The 25,280-nt window shown below is 42.6% G+C and overlaps 1 protein-coding gene across 14 annotated transcripts in view; it reads right to left on the reverse strand.

Moving 5' to 3' along the window:
• obscnb (obscurin, cytoskeletal calmodulin and titin-interacting RhoGEF b) overlaps positions 1–21,657 on the reverse strand; it is a 102,590-nt gene extending 80,933 nt beyond the window's left edge. For 7 of the 14 annotated variants that reach the window (XM_031806443.1, XM_031806444.1, XM_031806446.1 and 4 more), the window contains exons 1-5: positions 21,458–21,654; positions 5,295–6,393; positions 1,286–1,555; positions 640–900; positions 96–401 (exon numbers count right to left, since the gene is read on the reverse strand). In XM_031806443.1, coding sequence (XP_031662303.1) covers positions 96–401; positions 640–900; positions 1,286–1,555; positions 5,295–6,384 — 1,927 coding nt within the window. In that variant the 5' untranslated portion in view covers positions 6,385–6,393; positions 21,458–21,654. Of the gene's footprint in view, positions 1–95; positions 402–639; positions 901–1,285; positions 1,556–5,294; positions 6,394–21,457 lie in introns of all 14 variants that reach the window. The other 7 variants (XM_031806451.1, XM_031806453.1, XM_031806452.1 and 4 more) reach the window with 2 other exon arrangements.
• Between the last annotated feature and the right edge of the window lie 3,623 nt (positions 21,658–25,280).

Here is a 25,280-nt window from a genome sequence, read left to right on the forward strand (position 1 = left end):
GTTTAGAGTTGATAATTCTTGTTGTTAAGCCAGAGACAGAGAGAAAGAAATGACACATGGGGGAGTAATGCTAATGAGATGTTTCTCTGTCTCACCGAGGTAGAAGGTCCCAGGCACCTCCATATACTGGCTCTGGCCGTAGTCGTTGACTGCGGAGATGCGGAACTGGTAGCTGGCCTCCTCTGTGATATTCTGGATCGTGATCTCAGTAAAGGGGCTGACCTCCATGCCGTTGCACCTCTGCCAGGTCTGGGCACCCACCTTCCTCCTCTCTACCATGTACCCTTTGATGGGCACGGGGCGGTCACTGTCTGGGGGGGACCAGTGGAGGGTGATGGACGAGTCGGTCTTGCTACGCACCACCACGTCGATAGGGGGATCTGGAGGGTGCTTTCTGGCAGCTGCGGAGGGAGGTGTAGTTCGATTAGGCTCATGATACATCCTGAGACAATTCTAAGTGACATGATGTATCTGCAGATGGACATAACATAAGAGTTAACCTGTGTGATGGGATTATTCTAATTGAGGATTCCCTTATTTAGTGTCATGATAGGAAAAGGGCTTTGAGTCTGTGTTTTTTTTTGGGGGGGGGGGGTTGAGTCTGTGTTCTACGCAAGTAGGTCTATGTCTGTAGCTCACCCGCGACTGAGAATCGTGTGGAGGTCTTGCAGTCTCCAGCCACAAAAGCCACCTCTCCTGAGTCGTCGGCCTGGCAGTGGCTGATGGTTAGCGTGTACTGTCTGAGGGTGCACGCAATGGATATCCGTGTGTCCGGCTTCAGGCGCTCGCCGTTGCGCGTCCAGTAGGCGTCAGAACAGGGGTGCTCCAGCTCCACGCAGAAGATCACTGTATCACTCACCGACACTACAGTCCTCCTGGGAAGCTTCTTAGTGATATTCCCTGGAAGTGACAAGCACAGGGGTCACCAAAGGGCAGGTGTAGTGTGGTCTACAACGCTGCAGCACTAGCACTGTGCAAACTAAATACCAAGGTTATTGTCCCCTGGAGAAGTCATAAATGAAATTGGATACCCCCTTTGCACCGTTAAATGTTTTGACAGCATTTTCACAGTATCGTTTGACAGTAATATGCAGTAATGCCTATTACATAACGAAACTGCACAACATGTCATTGTAAACTAAAGCAATGTTAACTTCTGTCTTACATGTTTCCCATCAAAGTATATGTAGGGACAATCTCAATGTTGATGATGTTGCCTTATCTGTTAATGGATGCATCAGAAGGTTGTCAGAAGACTAGAGAGACTAGAAAATGGCTCTCGTACCCAGCACAGTGAGCTCGGCTACGGTGCGGCTCCCCTCCTTCATCTCGCAGATGTAGACGGCATCATCATTAGTGGTGACATTGCGGATGGTGAGGCGACGCATGGTCCCCTCCTCCTCCATGCAGTACTTGGAGCTGTCCTCCAGACGTGTCTCCTCCATGAACCAGCTGGCCTGGCTAGCAGAAACGGGCACCTCACACAGCAGCATGGCCGTCATCTTCTCCTGGACCTCCACATCCTGCAGCTTCCTCCTGAACGGCACCTTGGGCTCTGAGGATCATGGGAAGAGCACAGAATAATTCTCAAAAGGTGAGGAAAATTATGCATATTGGTAGATACTGTTGGGGTAGGTTCCTTGTTCGTTGTCAATCATCTGCTTATTGGTGAAATCAGCAATCAGACAATATCTTTAAGTAATTCAATCATTAATTTATTAATGTACTGTAATTGCAGACAGATGTTGACAACGGGAACATAGCACGCATGTTTCCGAGTAAGTTCTGCAAAATAGAAAAGGGTCCAAGTTGCTTTAATATGCTTGCAGTCAACCCCTAGTGATGTAACTGCCTACGTCAACACCTTCTACTCATGAGACCAAACCCATGCATCAGGAGAGACAATAGTTCCAGTGTTTTCTAAGGGCTCAGCAGTAATATTCCACTCCCCAAGTTGCTTTATAGTTGTATGTCTGACTAGTCTCTTATCTCTTTTACTCCCCTGCAGGGTTCTGTGTCTATGAATCTCTATTAGCCTTGAGGCGCTTCCTCACAGACACCATATTTTTACTGCAATAACACACATCTTTCAGACTGTTTCTTATAAGAAGCAGAGACTAGAAAAGAACTGTGGAACAATATTAAACCTTATAAAGCATATATATTGCTAATCTGTAGTCGAGGGGAGGGGTCTTATAGCCCTTCCCCTTCTATTAATACAACATAAGCATAATCAATTATTATAATACATCAATCATTTGGTCCAGCCACAATCATGACCCCAAGGTGAACCCCATCAATAAGTAAGTCAATTGCTCAAAAAGTCTATCTCTTTTTGTTTTTGCCTATCCAATGGTGTCTTTCTTTGAATACACTGTGCCATACAATGCCTTGGGCTCTGACACAGGAAGATTACAGAAACATTTTCAAAAGGTGGGTGACATCCAGTAATTAAATGAGCTAATACATCTACAGTATCTCTGAACACTCCATGCACCCCTTTAAACGAGTATGTGTAGAGTAGTAGAGCTTCAATCACTTATGTATTTAATCTGTAATCCATGGACAACCCAATAATCTCCAACCAATCCACCCCAGGAAAGAAGTGTAAAAACGTGATACACACATGATTTAAGACTGTCTATGGGCTCCAATAAATGACTCATGGTATATAAATAACATGTACAATCATTAGAGAGCAGATTACAGAAACAAAAGGAATCTTCTCCATTTAGGCTTAATAACACTGGTGTAAAGTACTTAAGTAAAATAATGTTTGAAAGTACTACTTATGTCGCTTTTTAGGGTATCTGTACTTTACTTTACAATTTATATTTTTGACAACTTTTACTTCACTACATTCCTAAATAAAATAATGTACTTTTTACTCCATACATTTTCCCTGACACCCAAAAGTACTCGTTACATTTTGACAGGAAAATGGTCCAATTCACACACTTATCAAGAGAACATCCCTGGTCATTCCTAGTGCCTCTGATCTAGTGGACTCACTAAACACAATTGTTTTGTTTGTAAATTGGTGTTGGAGTGTGCCCCTGGTTATCCGTTAAAAAAAAGTAAAAAATAATTGTGCCGCCTGGTTTGCTTAATATAAGGAATTTGAAAATGTTTATACTTTTACTTTTGATACTTAAGTACATTTTAGCAATTCCATTTACTTTCGATACTTATGTATATTTAAAACCAAAAACTTTTAGACTTTTACTCAAGTATTATTTTACTGGGTGACTTTCACTTTTACTTGAGTCATTTTCTATAATGGTATCTTGAGTGGGTTGAGTCACTGACGTGATCTTCCTGTCTGGGTTGGGGTTTTAGGCTGGGTTTCTGTACAGCACATTGAGATATCAGCTGATATCAGGGCTTCATAAATACATTTGATATCTTTACTTTTACTCAAGTGTGACAATTGAGTACTTTTTCCACCACTGCTTAATAATGCTTTAGTTCTCTACGATGTAACTGCCTATTTCCTTTATTATGAAATGAGTTCACAAGGCCATTTACAATGGGTTCAAAATAGTGGCTTATGCTTTTGGGGAAATCATATTCACTTACATTTTGGGTAAGCCTTTATGGGCTGCTCTCATCTTTCCACATATCGTATCCTCTAAACGTGTGTGTTTTGAATGTTTGGCTGGGACTTTGACTACTGAGTAGGTTTCTATTATGACCTTTTCCAACGTTGCTTCTTGCGTCCCAGAGGGGTTATCAAATGATCTGGTATTAATAGGAACACTGGTGCATACATGGCAGGGGGATACAGCCCCTCTCCTTTGCAAATCCCCCGACAAAATCCTATAAAACAACAAGGCAGGCATGTCGAGTATCCATTATCTGGCGTCAATTATAACCAGACACAACCAAATGCCAGCCATGGGCTCTGCACTCACTGTCAAATTGAGACAGAGATTAACAACCGCCATTGATAATCCATGCTCCAGGCTTCTAGCCAATCAGGGGTGCCTCATGGAAAGTCACCCTAGCTCTGGCGCTTGGGGGCAACAGTGGGCTAATAGCCACTGTGAAATACTCATCACCGGGAGAAAATAGATGAAACACAACACTCCTCCTTCATATCGCTGCCAGCATTCCACCACTTAGTTGCGCAGTTTAAGTCTACAGTATGTTGGAAAAAAGTAACACTGTGCTCACGTGAACGTTTTAGCTTACTTTGGTTAATTCTGGTAGTGTAGACCAGGGGAGAACGACTGCCCCCTCTCATCAAGTCATGAAATTCAAGGCTGACCGCGGTACTGCAAGCATTGTTAGCAGAAAACAAGATTCCCCGTTATAGTGAATGGGGAAATGGCAATCTTTGTTGCCAATCTATTTCAATGAAAAGTGGCAAAACTGAGTTTGCCTGCGACGCCACTACCTGCAGTAGCTCAAACTGCGCATGTTATGTCTCCATAAGACGCCATCTTAAATGCGCTATTGTGTCTTCACATATGAATGTCACATGACCGATGGTTTTGTCCATTCATATATACAGTCATTGGTGTAGACAGATTTGATTATATTAATTTCAGCTATATTTTCAAAAAAATCTATATTTATAATATATATATACTAGTCCAGTATCAGCAATTTATATAGAGCCATGAGAGTTAATCTTAAAGTCATCTCCCTACATTAATCCTTTTATGTATCATTTTATGGAAAAACTACCCTCACTTTTTCCTCAGCAGCCAAGTGATGAACTAGATTTGGGAGTATGGCAATGCGAGATATGTAAAAACTAATGCTAAACATTTTATTTTAGAATGGAGAAATTTATATTATCATGCATAGAGTAAATTCACTATTTGACATTTTTTTAAATGAACCTTTATTTAACTAGGCAAGTCAGTTAATAACAAACGTTTATTTTTAATGAGGACCTAGGAGCAGTGGGTTAACTGTCTGTTCAGGGGCAGAACGACAGATTTGTACCTTGTCAGCTAAGGTCCCCCCATTGCAAAAAAAAAAGAAAACAAAAACATTGTACTTTTTTTTGCAATGGGGTATAGACCAAAACAAATCCGTTTAATAGCTAATCTCGTGCTATTTTACACATTTTTCCATGAGGCTGAGAGAAAAATATGAAGTTTTAAAGCTAATTTCCCGTCATTCCAAAAAATGAAATCATGGCTTATGACGTGTTCATATGCAATCTGGGGGGCCCGACCTCCGGGGGAACCCCAACCACGAGGGCTGCAGGGGCGTGTGCTACACCAGTGAGCATACTGTATATCAAGCTTGTCAAAAGGTTTCAAAAAAGCTCTTCTTACCTTTAACAATCACCAGCACAGCACTGTAGGTTTGTCCAGCCATGTTGGAGGCATTACAGGTGTACAGGCCGTTGTCGCTCTGCTTGCAGTACAGGATCTTGAGGATGAAATTTTCGGCCTGGTCCTCATACATGATGTGCCTTCGTCCCTCGCCGATGTTCCCCCCATCCTTCCTCCAGATGATATGAGGCTTGGGGTGACCCGTCACGAAGCAGCTAAGCTTGGCATGCTTGCCCTCAGTCACCGTGCAGGTGCGGGTGAAGACGCTTTTGGGTAGCTGGCTGACCAGTGCTGCGCTGCCGTGGTCCAGACCCAGAGCGCTCAGCCCGTCTGTGACCATAGTGGTGGCCGTGGACGAGGTGGTGGTGGAGTTGTGAGAGGAGCTGCGGGTCTCTGCTGTGCGGTAGATGGAGATCCCTTCTTTACGCTTCTGCATGTGGGAGAGGAGGGAGGTGCTCTTGTCCTGGCCCAGGTGACGGGAGTCCTGGGTGTCTATGACCAAGGCGGCGGCAGAGTTCGAGCGGCCCACCGAGTTCTGGGCACGGCAGGTATACGTGCCGCTGTCTAGGCTGCGCACGCTCTGGATCCTCAGGGAGCTGCTGTCGCCGTCCGAAGACACCTTGATGCGGTTTGTCTCGGCTAGGTAACGCCCGTCCTTATCCCAGTCAAATTTGGGCTCTGGGTAAGCAGCAACCCGGCAGTGGAAGACCACATCGCCCCCCAGGCCCACACGTGCAGAGGTAGGCTTGACCATGAAGACGGGGGCCCTGTCCACCATCTCCTGTGGAAGGCCTACATGAAGGGTTACACATGCGTATGCCTCCCCAACGTTGTTCTTGGCCCGGCACATGTACTGGCCGCTGTCTTCCAGGGTTAGATCGTAGATGGTGAGGCGGTAGACATTACCATCATCCACCGTCTTGAAGCGGCCCCCGGAGGTCAGACGTAGCTTCTCCTTTTCCCAGGTAATCAGTAGGGTGGGGTTGCCCACGATGGTGCAGCTTAGAGTGGCATCCTTGCCCACGCACACTGCGAATGCTTTGGGCCGCGTGAGGAATCTGGGGGCCCCTCCAAACAGGTTCTGGTCCATTTCTGGTTCCTAGATTACCAAGGAAATAATGCCAGTTAGAATAGAAACACACAATTGAAAGGAATCAATACATGAGTATAGAAAATAGAAGTATAGAATAATATATCCAGTAAGTAATATATCCAGTAAGATACATTATAGAATAATACTAAGATATATCAAGATCATAAGACAAAAAAAGTAAGATGTCCTTCTATTGTTGTTGTCAATCATTTAAATCACTTGCCTCTTGAACTACAATGTCACACACGTATGACACTACACGACGTCTAGTGTCTCATCCTTCTCATGCCTGACACTAATGCCTAACATGATCATGTAATAACACTACACCAGGAAGTAATGACTTGAAGGTTTGGTAAGCCTTGTTCTCACATAGAGGCATAATGTGTTTGAGTGGGCCACTATGGAGTGAATTGATTGCTGCAAATTGAGATAGTTTTCATAGGGACTTGGAAGAATGTGTTAACATGTCTCACACACGGCTCAGATATTTTTAGTGAAGTCTGTCTGACATGGAAGTCAACAAAAAGTAAGATATGCATTGATGACTGATAACTACGGTTCAAAAAGGACATGCTAATTTAAAAAAAAACATTTATCTCGTTATTGAGATCCCAACATATTTATCTCATGATCACGACATAACAAATATTGTTTTGTCGAGATCACGAGATAAACCCTGTAAATAGGAGTGGACGCATTGATGATAGATTGACTGTATGGCTGGGGTGGCAAAGCCCCCAGCGGATCAGCGTATAGGTTTTCATTGATTGCTACACTAAAGGATGGTGCGTTTCATGCTAACTTGAGGTAAGTAAGAGCTCTTGGGGCATCTAATCCCTCGTGGGGCATTTAAACCATGAATGATGCCTGACAGGTAACTCTGAGTCTGTATGCCACCCCCAAGACCACAGCCAATCGCAAGCAACAACGCAGCTAGCATGACTAGTCTTGTAAGTGAGCTATCTAGCTAGTTAGTAGATTTTTTTTAACAATGTTTGCAAACTGATACGTGTCACGTATTAATGACAAAATAACTGTCACGCCTTGGTCATTGTATTTTGTGTTTTCGTTATATATTTGGTCAGGCCAGGGTGTGACAGGGGTTTATGTTATTGTATTTCGTATTGGGGTTTGGAGTATTTGGGATCGCGGCTGATTAGGGGTGTTGTATAGGCTTGGCTGCCTGAGGCGGTTCTCAATCAGCAGTCAGGTGATTCTCGTTGCCTCTGATTGGGAACCGTATTTAGGTAGCCTGAGTTTCGCTTTGTCTTTCGTGGGTGAATGTTCCTGTCTCTGTGTAGTTTCACCAGATAGGCTGTAATTAGGGTTCACGTTCCGTTTTTTTTTTTTTTGTATTTATAAGTTAGTTCATGTATCGTTCCGTCATTTGTTTAATTAAAGATCATGATTAACCACCACGCTGCATTTCGGTCCTCTCTTTCAACAAACGAAGAACGCCGTTACAGAATCACCCACCACACTCGGACCGAGCAGCGTGTTAACAGGCAGCAGCGAAAGGAGGACATAATGGACAGCAATGGCATGGAGTATACGACGTGGGAAGAAATCGACAGGTGGGCGGCCGACCCAGAGAGAATGCCTGAGCCCGCATGGGATTCGCTAGAGCAGTGCGAAGAAGGCAATAGGCGAATGGAGTTGGAGAAAAGAAAGACACGGCGGCGCAGAGCGAAGCCCGAAAAGCAGCCCCAAAAATGTATTGGGGGGGGGCTCAGAGGGAGAGTGGCTGAGTCAGGAGATAGACCTGAGCCAACTCTCCCTGTTTATCGTGAAGAGCCAAGGAGGAGACCAGAACCAGAGCCGGTGTTGGAGGTGAGCGAAACAGAGACTGTGAAGGAGTTAATGGGGAAATTGGAGGAGAGAGAAATGAGGGAGTTGCTGTGTTGGTGCTTTTTGCATAGAATTCGCCCGACGGAACGTGTTGGGGATTTGATGGCACCTGAGTTAGCGCTCCATACTCGTCCTGAGGTGCGTGTTAGTCGGCTGGTGAAGTTGGTGCCAGCCTCACGCACCAGGCCTCCTGTGCACATCCCTAGCCTTGCACGTCCTGTGCCAACACTGCTCTCAAGATCTCCAGTACGCCTTCACGGTCTAGCCCATCCTGTGCCACCTCCACACTCCAGTCCTCCGGTAGCAGCTCCCCGCACCAGGCTTCCTGTGCGTGTCCTCAGCACCACGCATCAGGCCTACAGTGCGCCTCGCCTCTCCTGCGCTGCCGGAGTCTCCCGCCTGTTTAGCGCAGCTAGAGCCTTTCTCCTCTCCTGCGCTGCCGGAGTCTCCCGCCTGTTCAGCGCAGCCAGCGCTTTTCTCCTCTCCTGCGCTGCTGGAGTCTCCCGCCTGTTTAGCGCAGCCAGAGCCTTTCTCCTCTACAGCGCTGCTGGAGTCTCCCGCCTGTTTAGCGCAGACAGAGCTGCCAGCCTGCATGGAGCAGCCAGAGCTGTCAGTCTGCATGGAGCAGCCAGAGCTGTCAGTCTGCATGGAGCAGCCAGAGCTGTCAGTCTGCATGGAGCAGCTGGAGCTGCCAGCCTGCATGGAGCAGCCAGAGCTGTCAGTCTGCATGGAGCAGCCAGAGCTGTCAGTCTGCATGGAGCAGCCAGAGCTGCCAGTCTGCAAGGAGCTGTCAGTCTGCATGGAGCAGCCTGAGCTGTCAGTCTACATGAAGCAGCCCGAGCTGCCAGTCTGCATGAAGCAGCCAGTCTAAATGGAGCAGCCAGAGCTGTCAGTCTGCATGGAGCAGCCAGAGATGTCAGTCTACATGAAGCAGCCCGAGCTGCCAGTCTGCATGAAGCAGCCAGTCTACATGGAGCAGCCAGAGCTGTCAGTCTGCATGAAGCAGCCAGAGATGTCAGTCTGCATAGAGCAGCCAGAGCTGCCAGTCTGCAAGGAGCTGCCAGTCTACATGGAGCAGCCAGAGCTGTCAGTCTGCACGGAGCTGTCAGTCTGCACGGAGCTGTCAGTCTGCACGGAGCTGTCAGTCTGCAAGGAGCTGTCAGTCTGCAAGGAGCTGTCAGTCTGCACGGAGCTGTCAGTCTGCAAGGAGCTGTCAGTCTGCAAGGAGCTGTCAGTCTGTAAGGAGCTGCCAGTCTGCAAGGTGCTGCCAGTCAGCACGGAGCCGCCAGAGCTGTCAGTCTGTAAGAAGCCGCCAGAGCTGTCAGCCTATATGGAGCAGCCAGTGCCGCCAGTCTGCCCAGCGCCGCCAGTCTGCCCAGCGCCGCCAGATCTGCCATTCAGCCAGACTCTTCCAGATCTGCCAGTCAACCAGACTCTTCCAGATCTGCCAGTCAACCAGACTCTTCCAGATCTGCCAGTCAACCAGACTCTTCCAGATCTGCCAGTCAACCAGACTCTTCCAGATCTGCCAGTCAACAAGATTCTTCCAGATCTGCCAGTCAACAAGATTCTTCCAGATCTGCTAGTCAACCAGAATCTTCCAGATCTGCTAGTCAACCAGAATCTTCCAGATCTGCTAGTCAACCAGAATCTTCCAGATCTGCTAGTCAACCTGAATCTTCCAGATCCGCCAGCCAGCCAGGATCTACTGGAGCCTACTACCTACCTGGGCTTCCTCTCAGTACTGGGCTTCCCCTCAGTACTGGGCTTCCCCTCAGTACCGGGCTTCCCCTCAGTCCCGAGCTGCCCCTCAGTCCCGAGCTGCCCCTCAGTCCTGAGCTGCCCCTCAGTCCCGAGCTGCCCCTCAGTCCCGAGCTGCCCCTCAGTCCCGAGCTGCCTCAGTCCTGAGCTGCCCCTCAGCCACGAGCTGCCCCTCAGTTCTGTGGGGTTCTGGGTGAGGACTATTAGGCCATGGTCGGCGGCGAGGGTGGATTATCCCAGGACGCGAAGGGGAAGAACTATGACATTTATGGAGTGGGGTCCACGTCCCGAGCCGGAGCCGCCACCATGGACAGACGCCCACCCGGACCCTCCCTATGGTTTTGAGGTGCGTCCGGGAGTCCGCACCTTGGGGGGGGGGGGGGGTTCTGTCACGCCTTGGTCATTGTATTTTTGTGTTTTCGTTATATATTTGGTCAGGCCAGGGTGTGACAGGGGTTTATGTTATTGTATTTCGTATTGGGGTTTGGAGTATTTGGGATCGCGGCTGATTAGGGGTGTTGTATAGGCTTGGCTGCCTGAGGCGGTTCTCAATCAGCAGTCAGGTGATTCTCGTTGCCTCTGATTGGGAACCGTATTTAGGTAGCCTGAGTTTCGCTTTGTCTTTCGTGGGTGATTGTTCCTGTCTCTGTGTAGTTTCACCAGATAGGCTGTAATTAGGGTTCACGTTCCGTTTGTTGTTTTTTTGTATTTATAAGTTAGTTCATGTATCGTTCCGTCATTTGTTTCATTAAAGATCATGATTAACCCCCACGCTGCATTTCGGTCCTCTCTTTCAACAAACGAAGAACGCCGTTAGAATAACATGAAAAACAGGCAACAACATTAATATATACATATAAATAATAGAGTACCAGTCAAAAGTTTGGACACAATATTTTTGACCATTTTCTACATTGTAGAATAACAGTGAAGACATCAACACTGTGAAATAACACATATGGAATCATGTAGTAACCAAAAAAGTGTAAACAAATCAAAACATATTTTGTATATGAGATTCTTCAAACTAGCCACCCTTTGCCTCGATGACAGTTTCGCACAATCTTGGCATTCTCTCAACCAGCTTCATGAGGTAGTCATCTGGAATGCATTTCACTTAACAGGTGTTCTTTGTTATATGTTCATTTGTGGAATTTCTTTCCTTCTTAATGCGTTTGAGCCAATCAGTTGTGTTGTGACAAGGTAGGGGTGGTATGCAGAGAATAGACCTATTTGGTAAAATACCAAGTCCATATTATGTCAAGAACAGCTTAAATAAGGAAAGAGAAATGACAGTCCATCATTACTTTAAGACATGAAGGTCAGACAATTTGGAAAATGTCAATAACTTTTAAAGTTTCCTCAAGTGCAGTCTCAAAAACCATCAAGCACTATGATGAAACTGGCTCTCAAGAGGACCCAGAGTTACTTCTGATGCAGAGGACAAGTTCATTAGAGTTACCAGCCTCAGAAATTGCAGCCCAAATAAATGCTTCACAGAGTTCAAGGAACAGACACATCTCAAAATCAACTGTTCAGAGGAGACTTGTAAATCAGGCCTTCATTGTCAAAATACTGCAAAGAAACCACTACTAAAGCACACCAATAATAAGAAGAGACTTGCTTGGGCCAAGAAACACGAGCAATGGACATTAGACAAGAGGAGACAAGAGAAGAGTCCAAATTTGGCATGTCTTTTTGAGACGCAGGGTAGGTGAATGGATGATCTCTGTATGTGTAGTTCACACCGTGAAGCATGGAGGAGGAGGTGTCATGGTGCTTTTCTGGTGACACTGTCTGTGATTTATTTAGATTTCAAGGCACACATAACCAGCATGGCTACCACAGCATTTTGCAGTGATACGCCATTCCATCTGTAACAGGGGCAAGTTGTTTTTTCTTGAGGAACATGCAGAAGGTGTTTTGTTTTATTGAGATGTAAACGTGAGTCTCTGGGTAATTTTGTCATCTGAAGCATTATAGTAGTGAGTTTTTGTATAGTTTTTTGCTGATAAAAGTGGTTTGTTTATTTGGTTACTGATGATTGTTTATTCTAGGAGTTGATTTAACTTAATTAAGCATTTGTTCTGGTGTGTTTAAGTAGGATTCTTTATACCGGGATGGATGGAAGTTATCTAAAATATGTGAGTTGAAGGAGCCATGGGAAAATACGTTGACATTTTTATTAAATATCTGGGATTAAATTACGGATTTCTTACACTGAGAAATGTACAACATTTGCGGCAGAGGGAAAAAGTAATACATTGGATAATAATGTTATCAGGTTAATTGTATCTAAGGGTAGCATGTTCATTTAAGTAAACATATACATTGACGTTGTTTAAAACTTATGGTTAATGATTTGAGTTAAAGGGGAATTATCATTAGGATTAGTTTATAGTTCACTTTTGAGTTTCTGAATCGAAGTAGCATAGTGAATGCTAGTTCGGCGTGTTGTGTTCTTCTGGGAAAATTTATGTTTAGGTGTCTCACTTTTAGATGTTTCCTGGGATTATAATCTTGGGGAGAGTGGGTGAGATGGAGGCCATAAACGACCAAATTGAAAAAGGCCTGGAAGTTTTGATTATTCATTAAGGTTTGCAAATATATACACATAAAACATTTGTTAGGACTATTTGTTTTAGTGCAAAGGTATTTTAAAGAGGCACGCTCACATATGGAACTTTATGAGTTTTTATTTTATGAGTTTTAATTACACAAGTGTTGTGTAAATTGTTTTTTATTTTAAAGATAAAGGTTTCTTTAATATGTCTAATGTAGTATGGAACATGACTATAAAAGGGTGGTATGACCTATTGACCTTATCATGGCTATCTTTTGGGGTCTGATCAGCCTCAGGGGAGAGCCATTTGTATAATTAATTTGTGGTCATTTGGGTTACTAGTTTTAAGGTAAATTAATTCTAATGGAGTTTTAGTTTGGGGTTATAATTATTGTTTGAACCGCAAATGAGAAAGTGGTTCAGGATTCTGTTTTACAACATTAGCTGTGAAATTTTTGAATGGGCTATTATTGATTTGGTATTACAACAGAGATAAGATTCATTGAGGTTTGGATAGGATATATATTAAGCCAATAGGGCAGGGAATTACATAGCAAAATAAGTTTAAGTTCTTAGGGGTGATAAATTACTGTAGATAAGGTATTCCACACTATGCAACATATATTAAATTAATGTTATTGTCAGATAGAATAGTGAGGATCCCTGAAGGAAAGAGCATAGGAAGGATTTTGACATGGTTAGCATTTGTTTTGGCTTTGTTTGACTATTAGGAGGTTTTTTAAATAGTATTAAATTTAACAGGAATATAGGACATCTGTGATGATTTAGGATTATTGTTAGGATTAAGATAGATTGATTAAGGAAATGTAAGGACTTTAGAGATTGCCACTCATAGACATGTTTTTTCTAAAATCAATTATTATAGATAAAGTCAAACAGTGAGAAGCTTAGTGGTATTTGAGAGATAGGAGAGAAAAGGGTTACTGTTTAAATCGGTAAATATATATATTTATGAAAATATATAAGTAGCACAGCTACTTCTTAAAGTAGATAAGACACTTGACAGAGAATTGGTACAGGATTGACATGAATGGACGCCCAAGGGAGAATTGGACATGTGGAAAATGAAAGGGGCGCTCCTACATGATGATGTCAGACATAAGGATAATTTACTAATCTTACCAAAGTCATTGTTTAGAGTAGGCAAGGTTGTTACCTGGGCAGAGCCAGGTAACAAAGGGGGGATGGGTAAATTGTGTTCTAGGACAGGATGTGACTACTGGATAATAAACAATAAAAAATAAAATTGCTAACAAGTAGGTATAGAAGTTAAAGATATAATCAGATAGAACAAATGAGAAACTGTTTGTTAACCAAACCTGTATGTCCAAGATTTTATGCACTACAGGTGAATTACAGGTGAAGTCACTCAATCCAGTCCCTGAGGCCTGTTGGGGGGACCATACCAAGGACTCCTGGGGACAGCTAGCTGAAAGAACTACCCGGATTCATATCACACTGCGGGATGGTAAGACACAATGACACTGTCGAACAATAACAGTGTCCGAGAGGAGAACTGGAATTAACAGAATTCTGGGGGCCATCTCTCGAATGAAGATTACCTTACCTGTCATTTCCTCTCTGTTCTTGTTCATAGAAGTGAAAGTGTCTGACTCTTGCAAATGATGTGTTTTCTGGAAGAGGGTGGGGCTTTATAGGTGAGCTGTCCATCCTAAACTGTATGGTTGGGAGACCTTATTCCTGACCATATTCCTACACCATGAACCCGAGAAGGCCAGAGGGTAATATTGACATAGTTAAACAAGGAGGAATTAGTATTAACCAAGCATAAGAGATCACTTGATCTGGATAAACAGGAAGTGAGAGTAGGATAGGGAAGGATCTCTCAGTGGAGTTCTATGTAGCCCAAGTGGTGCCTCTGACTCCTTGGCAGTTCAGGACTAAGAGTAGCTATTATGGAAGACATCTGTGCAAGTCTCTGTGTAGTTCATGGAAACAGGTTATAGCTCACATCATGTGAGAGGGCTACATAAATCTACATACCCAGCATGGAAGGAGATGGAGTATAGTGAAAGTAAGGATTTCAGTTGATAACCTAGTGCATTCCAGGTATAAAAAGTTAGAGGAACTGATTGCTCTATAGTCAGCCGAATACAAGCAGAGCCTCTGACAAAGCAGATACTGACTGTGGAGTTGTCCAGAGCCAAGAGCCGGTGTGGATAGTTCAGAAATTGAATAATTCACCTAAGGGAACAGCCTGTATGGTAAAGCTATTCATGGAAGCAGGAAAGCCAGATAATAAGTTGTATGGATTTGCACTATTTATATCCACATGTTCCTCTGAAATCTGAGCTTCCTCCTTTCACAGAGGCAAAGGGAGACTGTTTACTGTTGGATTCAGTATAGTACTTCTGGGAAACATGTGGGGGAAAATCAGTATTGCAATAGGACAGATAATGTTACTTCTGATGCGACCAATGAGTGATATGGCAGGCTGGTTGAGATCTGGGGATTTCAGTAAGATAAGGAGGCCCAGGGCTCACATCTGTTGGTTGTGTGGGGGGAATGATGTGATGGCCAAGTATTACTGGCTAATTGAACAGGGGTGTGTGCACTGGTACATTTGAGAATGTCTTTCATACTCATTCAACACCATGATATGATGTTGGCTAAACGGGAGAAAATAAGTACTCCGTCTGGGTCTTTTGATGATAGGGTTTGTATTAATAACATTGTGGTTCCAAGGGTGGCAGATGAGATCAAAGCTATAAATTAGATCCTGGCAGGATTAGAGTCAAGTATTTTTTGGTGGTCCACTCTCAGTGAGAATGTGGATTGGATCAATTATATCTATTAAAAATCCACAGCGCTTCACCAATTATATCAGAGATGTAATGAATGGTTTGGCAGAATAGAATAGTCTTGGATGTTTGCTGGCTGAAAAGGGTGGGAGGAGTGTATGGAGGTAATCTGGACTCCGAGGGTACAGTTAGGATGGATCAGTGACCAAGGCCTTGTCTGGTACCTCGATCCTGACTAGTCTCCAAGTTCCTGCCGCTGAAAAACATCCCCACAGCATGATGCTGCCACCACCATGCTTCACTGTAGGTATGGTGCCAGGTTTCCTCCAGACGTGATCCTTGGCATTCAGGCCAAAGTGTTCCATTTTGGTTTCATCAGACCAGAGAATCTGGCCACTCTACCATAAAGGCCTGATTGGTGGAGTGCGGCAGAGATGGTTGTCCTTCTGGAAGTTTCTCCCATCTCCACAGAGGAACTCAAGCACTCTGTCAGAGTGACCATTGGGTTCTTGGTCATTCTCATAATCGCACATTGGTAATACTCAGTGAAAACGCCATAGGTAAGCAGGGCTGGGCTTGGTTAAAACCCTGGATGGTCTCTCAAGTGGCGTAGCTGTCTAAAGCACTGCATCGCAGTAAACTCAGGGGTGGATACTTTTCTGACTAATTGGGTTGACAGTGTGTTTGGAAGATGGAAAAATGTTATGATTACTGTGTTATGGGCTACCTTCACCTGTGTGACTGTTAGTTTTGTGCGGATGTGGTTGATTGCCTGTATGAAAGTTATCATTTCCAGGACTCTGGAGAAATCAATGACACTTCAGATGGTGATATATGGACCAATCCTAAGCTCTGTCCAGTGGAATACAAAATACATGGCATGGACGTAATAGAAGAATCCGGATCCTTTCACTCACGAGGAGACCATATTTGATGTTTAGGAAATGTAGATGTTTTCTTGTTTCAATGTATAGATTGTTTTTTCATGAAGATTAACAGAAAATCCTGATGAGTAGGTTAGAACAGTCATTGAAGTTGATTATGTACATACATGTATTGGTTGTCTTCTTCTAGTATATCATTGATATTTCCATGTAGTGTTTAATGATGGTATGAGTTGTTAAGTCATTTTGAGGGTGGATTGTTGGGAAAATTATGATTAAATGACTGAAAAAATCATTTTAAATGGAACTGTAACTAAGTAAAACTTATACTCTGTTTTATTATATCTGATTAACAATATGAGTTCATAAGAAGGGATTGTGTGACACGGACAAGGAGTAATTAAAGTTAATGAACACCATTCCAACTAGGAAGAAACTAATGGGTTGGGGACTGTGTAAACACATAAGGTCGTTAGCCTATGGTTGACCCTACAGAAACTTAGCTCTGGGTTTTTTAGATAAGACAGTGAGTGCATTCCTAAGTTTTCTGTTAATTAGAACTGTCAGGTCAGTGGTGATCGATAATGTTGAGGGGTCAAAAGTTATCTGGGAGTGTGTTAGTAAGTTAGAATGAACTTTTCACCTCACTTTGTCCCGGTCGAGAGGAAGGGATTCTGTTAAAGCAATGAAATGACGTCATGATCTGTATATAAACTGTTGCTCGTGGTTAAGTGTCAGCGCGCTCCGAGAATAAATTCTGTTACCTATTATTGAAAGACTGGTCTGCGTCTATTTTATGCAAACAAGAATATTATAAATTCTCATAAAATAGATTAAGGGTTTTCAATTGATGAAAGCACATTGGCATAATTAAATTACAGTAACAGAAACCCACAGGGTTTACAAGTCCAGCACTAACATACCTGATTAAACTTGATTAGTAGCCATTGAAAAAAGTTTATACCACTTGAGTCCCCAGGACCAGACTTGAGGAACACGATTGCAGTGTGACGTAGGCCATCAACCAGACCCCTATCACTATCAAGGTCAAATAACACCTACAGTACACACTTCCATATAAAGGTGCATCGAAAGGGGAGCAGTTGAATTCCCACTGGCCACAAACTGGTTGAATAACATTTTTTCAACGTAATTTGTCAACAACAAAAAGTAATCATCATAAGCTGTTGTTTTGAGGGTGAAATTTCAAGCACATTATTATGTTATCATGGTAACCAAATTTCAACATAAATGACTTTTCTATCCACAGTTTTCATTTTAGTAAAGTCATACGGTATAAAAAGAAATCACGACAGCTGTGATGGAAACAGGACTTTTCGGTACAATTGTACAAATGCTGGCAGATAATTTGTTCGTTGGACATGGTGGGATCTTTTTGTGACTAAAATGTATTTTGCGAGAAATGGCAGTGGAAATGCCTTTATGCACAAATATTGATATAATAACCATCATACTGAAGTAAACTTTAGAGTCACGTGATAATATGGTGTGTGATCCTCCCACTACGACTCTGGAAACCATGCAGTTTATTAGGCGACAGAAGACATAAATTGTGATGAACTTCACAGGGTGGTGAAAGTGTACGGTGATGAGCTTGATGCTCCTTTCCAATAAATATTGAGGATCTTATTCTGGTGACATAATTGATGCTTGGCTGCCGTTTGACAGATACAAATATTCTCACTTTTATCTATCATAATCTCATCATGTAGACTAGCCAACCTGCACAGCAACCCGCACTGCATCTGGGAGCTGTTGGCTGGAGCGTACATGCCAAGTCCAGAGTAGGCACATTTGCTATTTAACACAAACGTTTTTGCGCCAAAACTATCGGTAGAGTTGAAATGTAATGGAAACACAATGAACGTAACATTTTTAATCGGTACATGAAAACTCAAAAGTCATTAAGCACTGACTTTTATCTGCAAGAAGTCAGTTTGGTGGAAACACCACTGGTGGGACAATGCACATATTGTCTTTATATGGATTTTTGAATATTCACATGAACATATGTTAAATTTGTACCTTAAAAACAACGTCAGCTCTTCAACGTTATATCCACTATCAGAATAAAAAACTATAGATTGAGCAGCACCTACTGCTGGAGAATATATGTATATAGCACTACCCTTTGGTCTACCATTCAGGGTTTTAATTTCTATTTGATGTTGTAATTTTCCCCCCTTTTCCACCCCAATTTCGTGATATCCAATTGCGATCTTGTCTCATCGCTGCAACTTCCCAACGGGCTCAGGAGAGGTCATGCGTCCTCCAAAACATGACCCGCCAACACCTGCACACTTAACCCGGAAGCCAGCCTTACCAATTTGTCAGAGGAAAACTGTTCAACTGATGACCGAAGTCAGCCTCCAGGCGCCCGGCCAGCCGCAAGGAGTAGCTAGAGCGTGATGTGCCAAGTAAAGAACCCCAGGCTGTAGTGACGCCGCAACACTGCGATGCAGTGCTTTAGACAGCTACGTCACTCGAGAGACCATCCAGGGTTTTAACCAAGACCAGCCCTGCTTACCTATGCGATTATGAGAATGACCAAGAACCCAATGGTCACTCTGACAGAGCGCCTGAGTTCCTCTGTGGAGATGGGAGAAACTTCCAGAAGGACAACCATCTCTGCCGCCCTCCACCAATCAGGCCTTTATGGTAGAGTGGCCAGACAGAACCACTCCCCAGTAAAAGGCCCATGACAGCCCACTTGGAGTAAGCCAAAAGGCACCTAAAGAATCTCAGACCATGAGAAACAAGATTCTCTGGTCTGATGAAACCAAAATTTAACTCTTTGGCCTGAATGCCAAGGATCACGTCTGGAGGAAACCTGCCACCATACCTACAGTGAAGCATGGTGGTGGCAGCATCATGCTGTGGGGATGTTTTTCAGTGGCAGGAACTTGGAGACTAGTCAGGATCAAGGTAAAGATGAACAGAGCAGGGTTCAGAAAGATCCTTGATGATATCCTGCACCAGAGCACTCAGGCCCTCAGACTGGGCCGAAGGTTCACCTTCCAACAGGACAACGACCCTAAGCACACAGCCAAGACAATGCACGAGTGGCTTCGGGACAAGTCTCTGAATGTCCTTGAGTGGCCCAGCCAGAGTCCGGACTTAAACCCGATCGAACATCTCTGGAGAGACCAAAAAATAGCTGTGCAGCAACGCTCCCCATCCAACCTGACAGATCTGCAGAGAAGAATGGGAGAAACTCCCCAAATACAGGTGTGCCAAGCTTGTAGCGTCATACCCAAGAAGTGTTGAGGCTGTAATCTCTGCCAAAGGTTCTTCAACAAAGTACTGATTAAAGGGTCTGAATACTTATGTAAATGTGATATTTCAGTTTTTAAGTTAGCAAGAATTTCTAGAAACCTGTTTTTGTTTTGTCATTATGGGGTATTGTGTGTAGATTGATGAGGAAAAATAACTTTTAAAATAAAATAAAATAATATTTTAGGCTGTGTGGATACACGCACACACACACACACACACACACACACACACACACACACACACACACACACACACACACACACACACACACACACACACACACACACACACAGACACAAAACACTGTTATATACACACATCACAATTGCTGTTACCAGACTCATATGTACTATTGCACAATTTAAACACTTGCAAATCCCCCTTTTCTCTGATACAAGTCATGTGTAAATATTGGACTATAAATTGTACCTTCCTGTATTATACTAAAATGTTTATTCTATTCTACTGAACCATTTACTTTATGTTCCTATTCTTATCTTTTAATATTTCTTATTGTTGTTGCATTGTCGAGAAGGAACCTGCAAGTAAGCATTTAGTTGGATGATGCATACCACGTGTATCCTGTACATAGTACCATCAAAATGTGAAACTTGAAACAATATCACTTTTGAAATACAATAAATACCCTATAATAGATATCCTATCAACTATTAAAGTTAACAAATGATATGTTGCATTCACATCTCCAACTCAACAAAAAATACAAGTTCAAGAATGGGATTAAGCCATTGGCTCAAATGAAACTTTGGTTGCATTGTCAACCAAACACAATTCAAAATTACTTTTGTAATCCGATAAATAGCCTAAAGTTAAGGCCATTTTACAAACTAATGTAATGCAACTATGCATTTCTTCTAATGTAATCATATAAAGCGTGCATGTTCAAGATAACATGCATAGGTCACAATTTCTGTAATAATCTGCGCAGAATCTCACACTTCATTGTGATACATACTGGCATTATGTACTTTTAATTTAGTCTAATCTCAATTGCAATCCAGGTCATTTGGTTCGGCTATTAGATTAACCACAGTGATAACACATTCATCTGTTATATAAAAAAATTACCTATCTGACATTGAATTCCCATTTTAACTTTGCTTTTAAATGATTGAAAGCGCAGTGATAGACATTTGGTGACAACTAAACCAAAAATTGTTTTTCCATTGAAATTTGGTTGTGCTTTTAGAAGGTTGAAAGCAGAGTGATAACACATGGAAATTCAACAAACGTTTGGCTGTCTTTTTGAGAGGGTGAATATAGGTTGACGAAGGTAAACTGACATCAACGCACTGCCAGATTGGGACAAATTAGGTTTTAACACGGTTAAATAGAACAGATATGTGTCTTTGAAAGGGTGACATTTGCCATCTTTGTCACCTCACTCCCCTGAACTGCCTGTACCCAAAATAACCTCAGCTGTCAGGCCGCGTCTCTGTCCATTGCCATTTGTAGAAGCGTAGAGGGATAAACTGTTTTGATAGGGCACCACAACTGAAGGAAATGCTTCTTTGTTCTATATTGTTTAATAAACTTGCCAATACCATTAGCCAATGCAAATTGATCATACATGTTTTATGTCGTTGGTTTTGTGTATTGTGTAGGCTAGATAGTCGGCAAAAACGTTTTACTGACAGTATTTTCGGACCAACAAAGTTGCTCATTGTAATTATATAAATAAGTCATGAAAACATACTTTTTGGGGAAGGTAAAACTGCCACCACAAACATAAAGCACGTTAATAAACATGACTCCTCTAAAATGACGACACTCGATTCCCATTCAAAAATATATGACTCATGCCTTATTAAATTAGAAATTATGTTGATCAGGGATTGCAAATGGAATGTCCTTTTATGTTATTTAAACTGGGAACTGGGTTAGTTCAACTTCAGCAATGTTTTGCTCACCTTGAGTCTTCAGCCACTCTGATAAAACAAGCGCTGACACATGTGAACTAAAACTTCAATAAGGTTTTACAGTCCGTAAAATAATCCAATCTTTGCCGCTGAGATCCAATAAATGTATGTCCGGTGCGTATCAATATCCCTACAATGATGATTGTGTATCCAGGAAAGTGTAACATTCCCCCAGTCTCCTGCGGTGGGTGGTTGACTACTCTTTCTTTTTTCTAATGTGGTACCTCATGATGCCAAATGGCTAACATTCTATTTTGGTGCAGCCTCCGTTCCAAAATAGACTTGTCATTTAATGTAGAGATAGCCTAGGTGCTGGAGCATGGGTCTGGACTAGAGGCCGACTGATTATGATTTTTCAACGCCGATGCCGATACCGATACCGATTATTGGAGGACAAAAAAAAAGCCGATACCGATTTAATTGCAACAATACTGAATGAACACTTGTTTTAACTTAATATAATACATCAATAAAATCAATTTAGCCTCAAGTAAATAAATAAATAATAAATAATGAAACATGTTCAATTTGGTTTAAATAATGCAAAAACAAAGTGTTGGAGAAGAAAATAAAAGTGCAATATGTGCTATGTAAGAAAGCTAACGTTTCAGTTCCTTGCTCAGAACATGAGAACATATGAAAGCATGCAGAGCAAGGGAAACAACTACTAGAAGGCTCAGAGCAAGTGACGTTTTAAACGCTATTAGTGTGCGCTAACTAGCTGGCCATTTCACATCGGTTACACCAGCCACATCTCGGGAGTTGATAGGCTTGAAGTCATCAACAGCGCAACGCTTGACGCACAATGAAGAGCTGCTGGCAAAACGCATGAAAGTGCTGTTTGAATGAATGTTTACGAGCTTGCTTCTGCCTACCACCGCTCAGTCAGATACTTAGATACTTGTATGCTTGTATGCTCAGTCAGATTATATGCAACGCAGGACACGCTAGATAATATCTAGCAATATCATCAACGATGTGTAGTTAACTAGTGATTATGATTGATTGTTTTTTATAAGATACGTTTAATGCTAGCTAGCAACTTACCTTGGCTTACTGCATTCACGTAACAGGCAGTCTCCTTGTGGAGTGCAACGAGAGAGAGACAGGTCGTTATTGCTTTGGACTAGTTAACTGTAAGGTTGCAAGATTGGATCCCCGAGCTGACAAGATGAAAATCTGTCATTCTGCCCCTGAACAAGGCAGTTAACCCACCGTTCCTAGGCCGTCATTGAAAATAAGAATGTGTTCTTAACTGACTTGCCAAGTTAAATAAAGATTAAATAAAGGTATATAAAAAGTTTTGTTTTTTAAACATCGGTAAATCGGCGCCCAAAAATACAGATTTCCGATTTTTATGAAAACTTGAAATCGGCCATGCCGATTAATCGGTCGACCTCTAGTCTGGACAGGCGTTTTATCTACCTGACTATCCTGAAACATTACTCATGCCATGTTTATTTGATATCAGAATGAAAGTGACGTGACTAACAAAATCTAAATCAACCCTGTGCGGTATTTTTGTGAATACTACAAGTTTAGATAGCTGGCTAGACAAATTAACCGATAAAAAAAAAAATGACATGGGCTAATTGAGTGGCTGTCAGTGAGTGAAATATAAAAAGAGGAAAACTACTGATGACAACCAATTTTCGAAATGGCACTTTGTATACTCTACTATTCTAACTCTGAACAATAATTTAAGACACCGACTGAGTTCCAGAAAACAAAATGAAAATAGAAAAAACTACAGAGGCATGCATTGCCTAGAGCACTAAATTCTCTTGTCTCCAAATGGAGCAGTTTACCAAAACTCATTCAAATCAACCCACAGATCAATTCAAAGAATTGGTATAGAAATCAGAGGAAAGACCATTTCATTGGATGGAAGTAGCTGTCTAGCCCTATTCGGAAGGGATCTTTTGGGCAGGTCGGGTAATACCAGCCAGAATAACCTACTGTTTTTTGGCAAACTCCAAGATCCTTAGATAATACTAGTCCCTTGCAAATCATCATCCCTGTTTTTTTGTTACACACCTTTTCATGGGGGTAATTGCTGGTAGTTACTGTCTTGTCTCATCGCTACAACTCCCGCACGGACGAGCCATGCTCGGCGAAGGTCGGGAGCCATGCTCGGCGAAGGTCTGGAGCTATGCTCGGCGAAGGTCAGGAGCCATGCTCGGGGAAGGTTGAGAGCCATGCTCGGCGAAGGTCGAGAGCCATGCTCGGACCCAGAGTCTCTGGCTGCACACGGTGCATTAGACCACTGCGCCACCCTGTTTTTTGAGAGAAATGTCTGAGTTTGACAGGTGTTGCTTGCGATTTGAGCAAGAAAACAATAACTGGTTCGATACATTGAACGAAGTTCTGCGCGTAGCCTATATATGAAGGGCCTAAATTGATCAACTTGTGTTGCAAGATTGTGTTGCAACTTTCACAGCGAAGGCTTTTGTTTATACGTTTTGTAAGCATTCAAATTATACACCGCCAAATGGTTCATACAAAAATGGGATTTCACTGTTTTATTCATAGCCTAAAGACGCATATCAAGTGCAAGTGCGCTGTTTAGCTCACAAGGCTGGGGGGCATTTAATATGTGTTCTACTACGTATCGTTAGAATATCCTAATGATTATGATCACACTTCCTCAATTCAAAAAACATTGGGACACTATACCAAAGATGGTTTCGAAATGTGGGAACCAAACTCCAGTTATCAGTGTAGCCAGTTTTCGCCCTGACTTGTTGAGATATCTTTAGGCCTAGAAAAAAACCTGGATGCTTCCTTCATAACTGTCCATTTATATATAGATAAATTAATAAAGAGCATTACAGGGGGTAGTTTGGAAAAAACGAATCCCGTCCGAATCGTCCTCTGGAATAATTGACATTCTGGGATATTACACAACTGGTGGGTCTAATCCTGAATGCGTATTGGTTAAAATCGCATTCCAACCAGTGTCCATTCCACAAATTACCACCGGCTAAAGCTATGACATTAAATGCTTATTTACTATGTTCAATCTGACTGTGCAATCTGCTGTCTCATCAGCCCAGCCAGGCACTTTATAAACTTGATCTCTACTATAAAAAGCATCTAGACATTATCTTACATTTCTGTTTTTAGTTTTCAACTATGGAGATTTGTATAAATCTTGCTGCCTGATTATCCAACATTTGCAATATTGTTTCAATATTCAAATTGGATCTCCAGCTGTCCCATAATAAACTTGTCAGGAGTAGGGAAGAGACAGACAGGCAGACAGTGTTTCTCAGCCAATGGAAACCATGAATCAGATGGCATAATTTTCATGGATATATACAAAGAAATGTCCATTGAAAAAAGGTCAAACGAAATGGAGTGCAGCTAGTTTGCAGTCTTTCCAGCAACAGATTGAAGTTATTGTGTTAGCTGTGTTGTTGGCTAGATCCTCTGAACAACAGCGTCCTGACGAGTGAGCAGATTTTCTATGCCAGGCCTCAAGCAACCAAACAGATAGAACAAACTACCATCCGGCTTGGGTAGCAACCCTAGATGTGGAAGGATTAAATAAACTCAGCAAAAAAAGAAACGTCCCTTTTTCAGGACCCTGTCTTTCAAAGATAATTCATAAAATACAAATAACTTCACAGATCTTCATTGTAAAGGGTTTAAAAACTGTTTCCCATGCTTGTTCAATGAACCATAAACAATGAATGAACATGCACCTGTGGAACGGCCGTTAAACACTAACAGCTTAGAGACTGTAGGGAATTAAGGTCACAGTTAAGAAAACTTAGGACACTGAAGAGGCCTTTCTACTGACTCTGAAAAA

Source organism: Oncorhynchus kisutch, linkage group LG27, assembly GCF_002021735.2.
Source record: "Oncorhynchus kisutch isolate 150728-3 linkage group LG27, Okis_V2, whole genome shotgun sequence".
In the NCBI taxonomy this organism is placed as follows: Eukaryota; Metazoa; Chordata; class Actinopteri; order Salmoniformes; family Salmonidae; genus Oncorhynchus; species Oncorhynchus kisutch.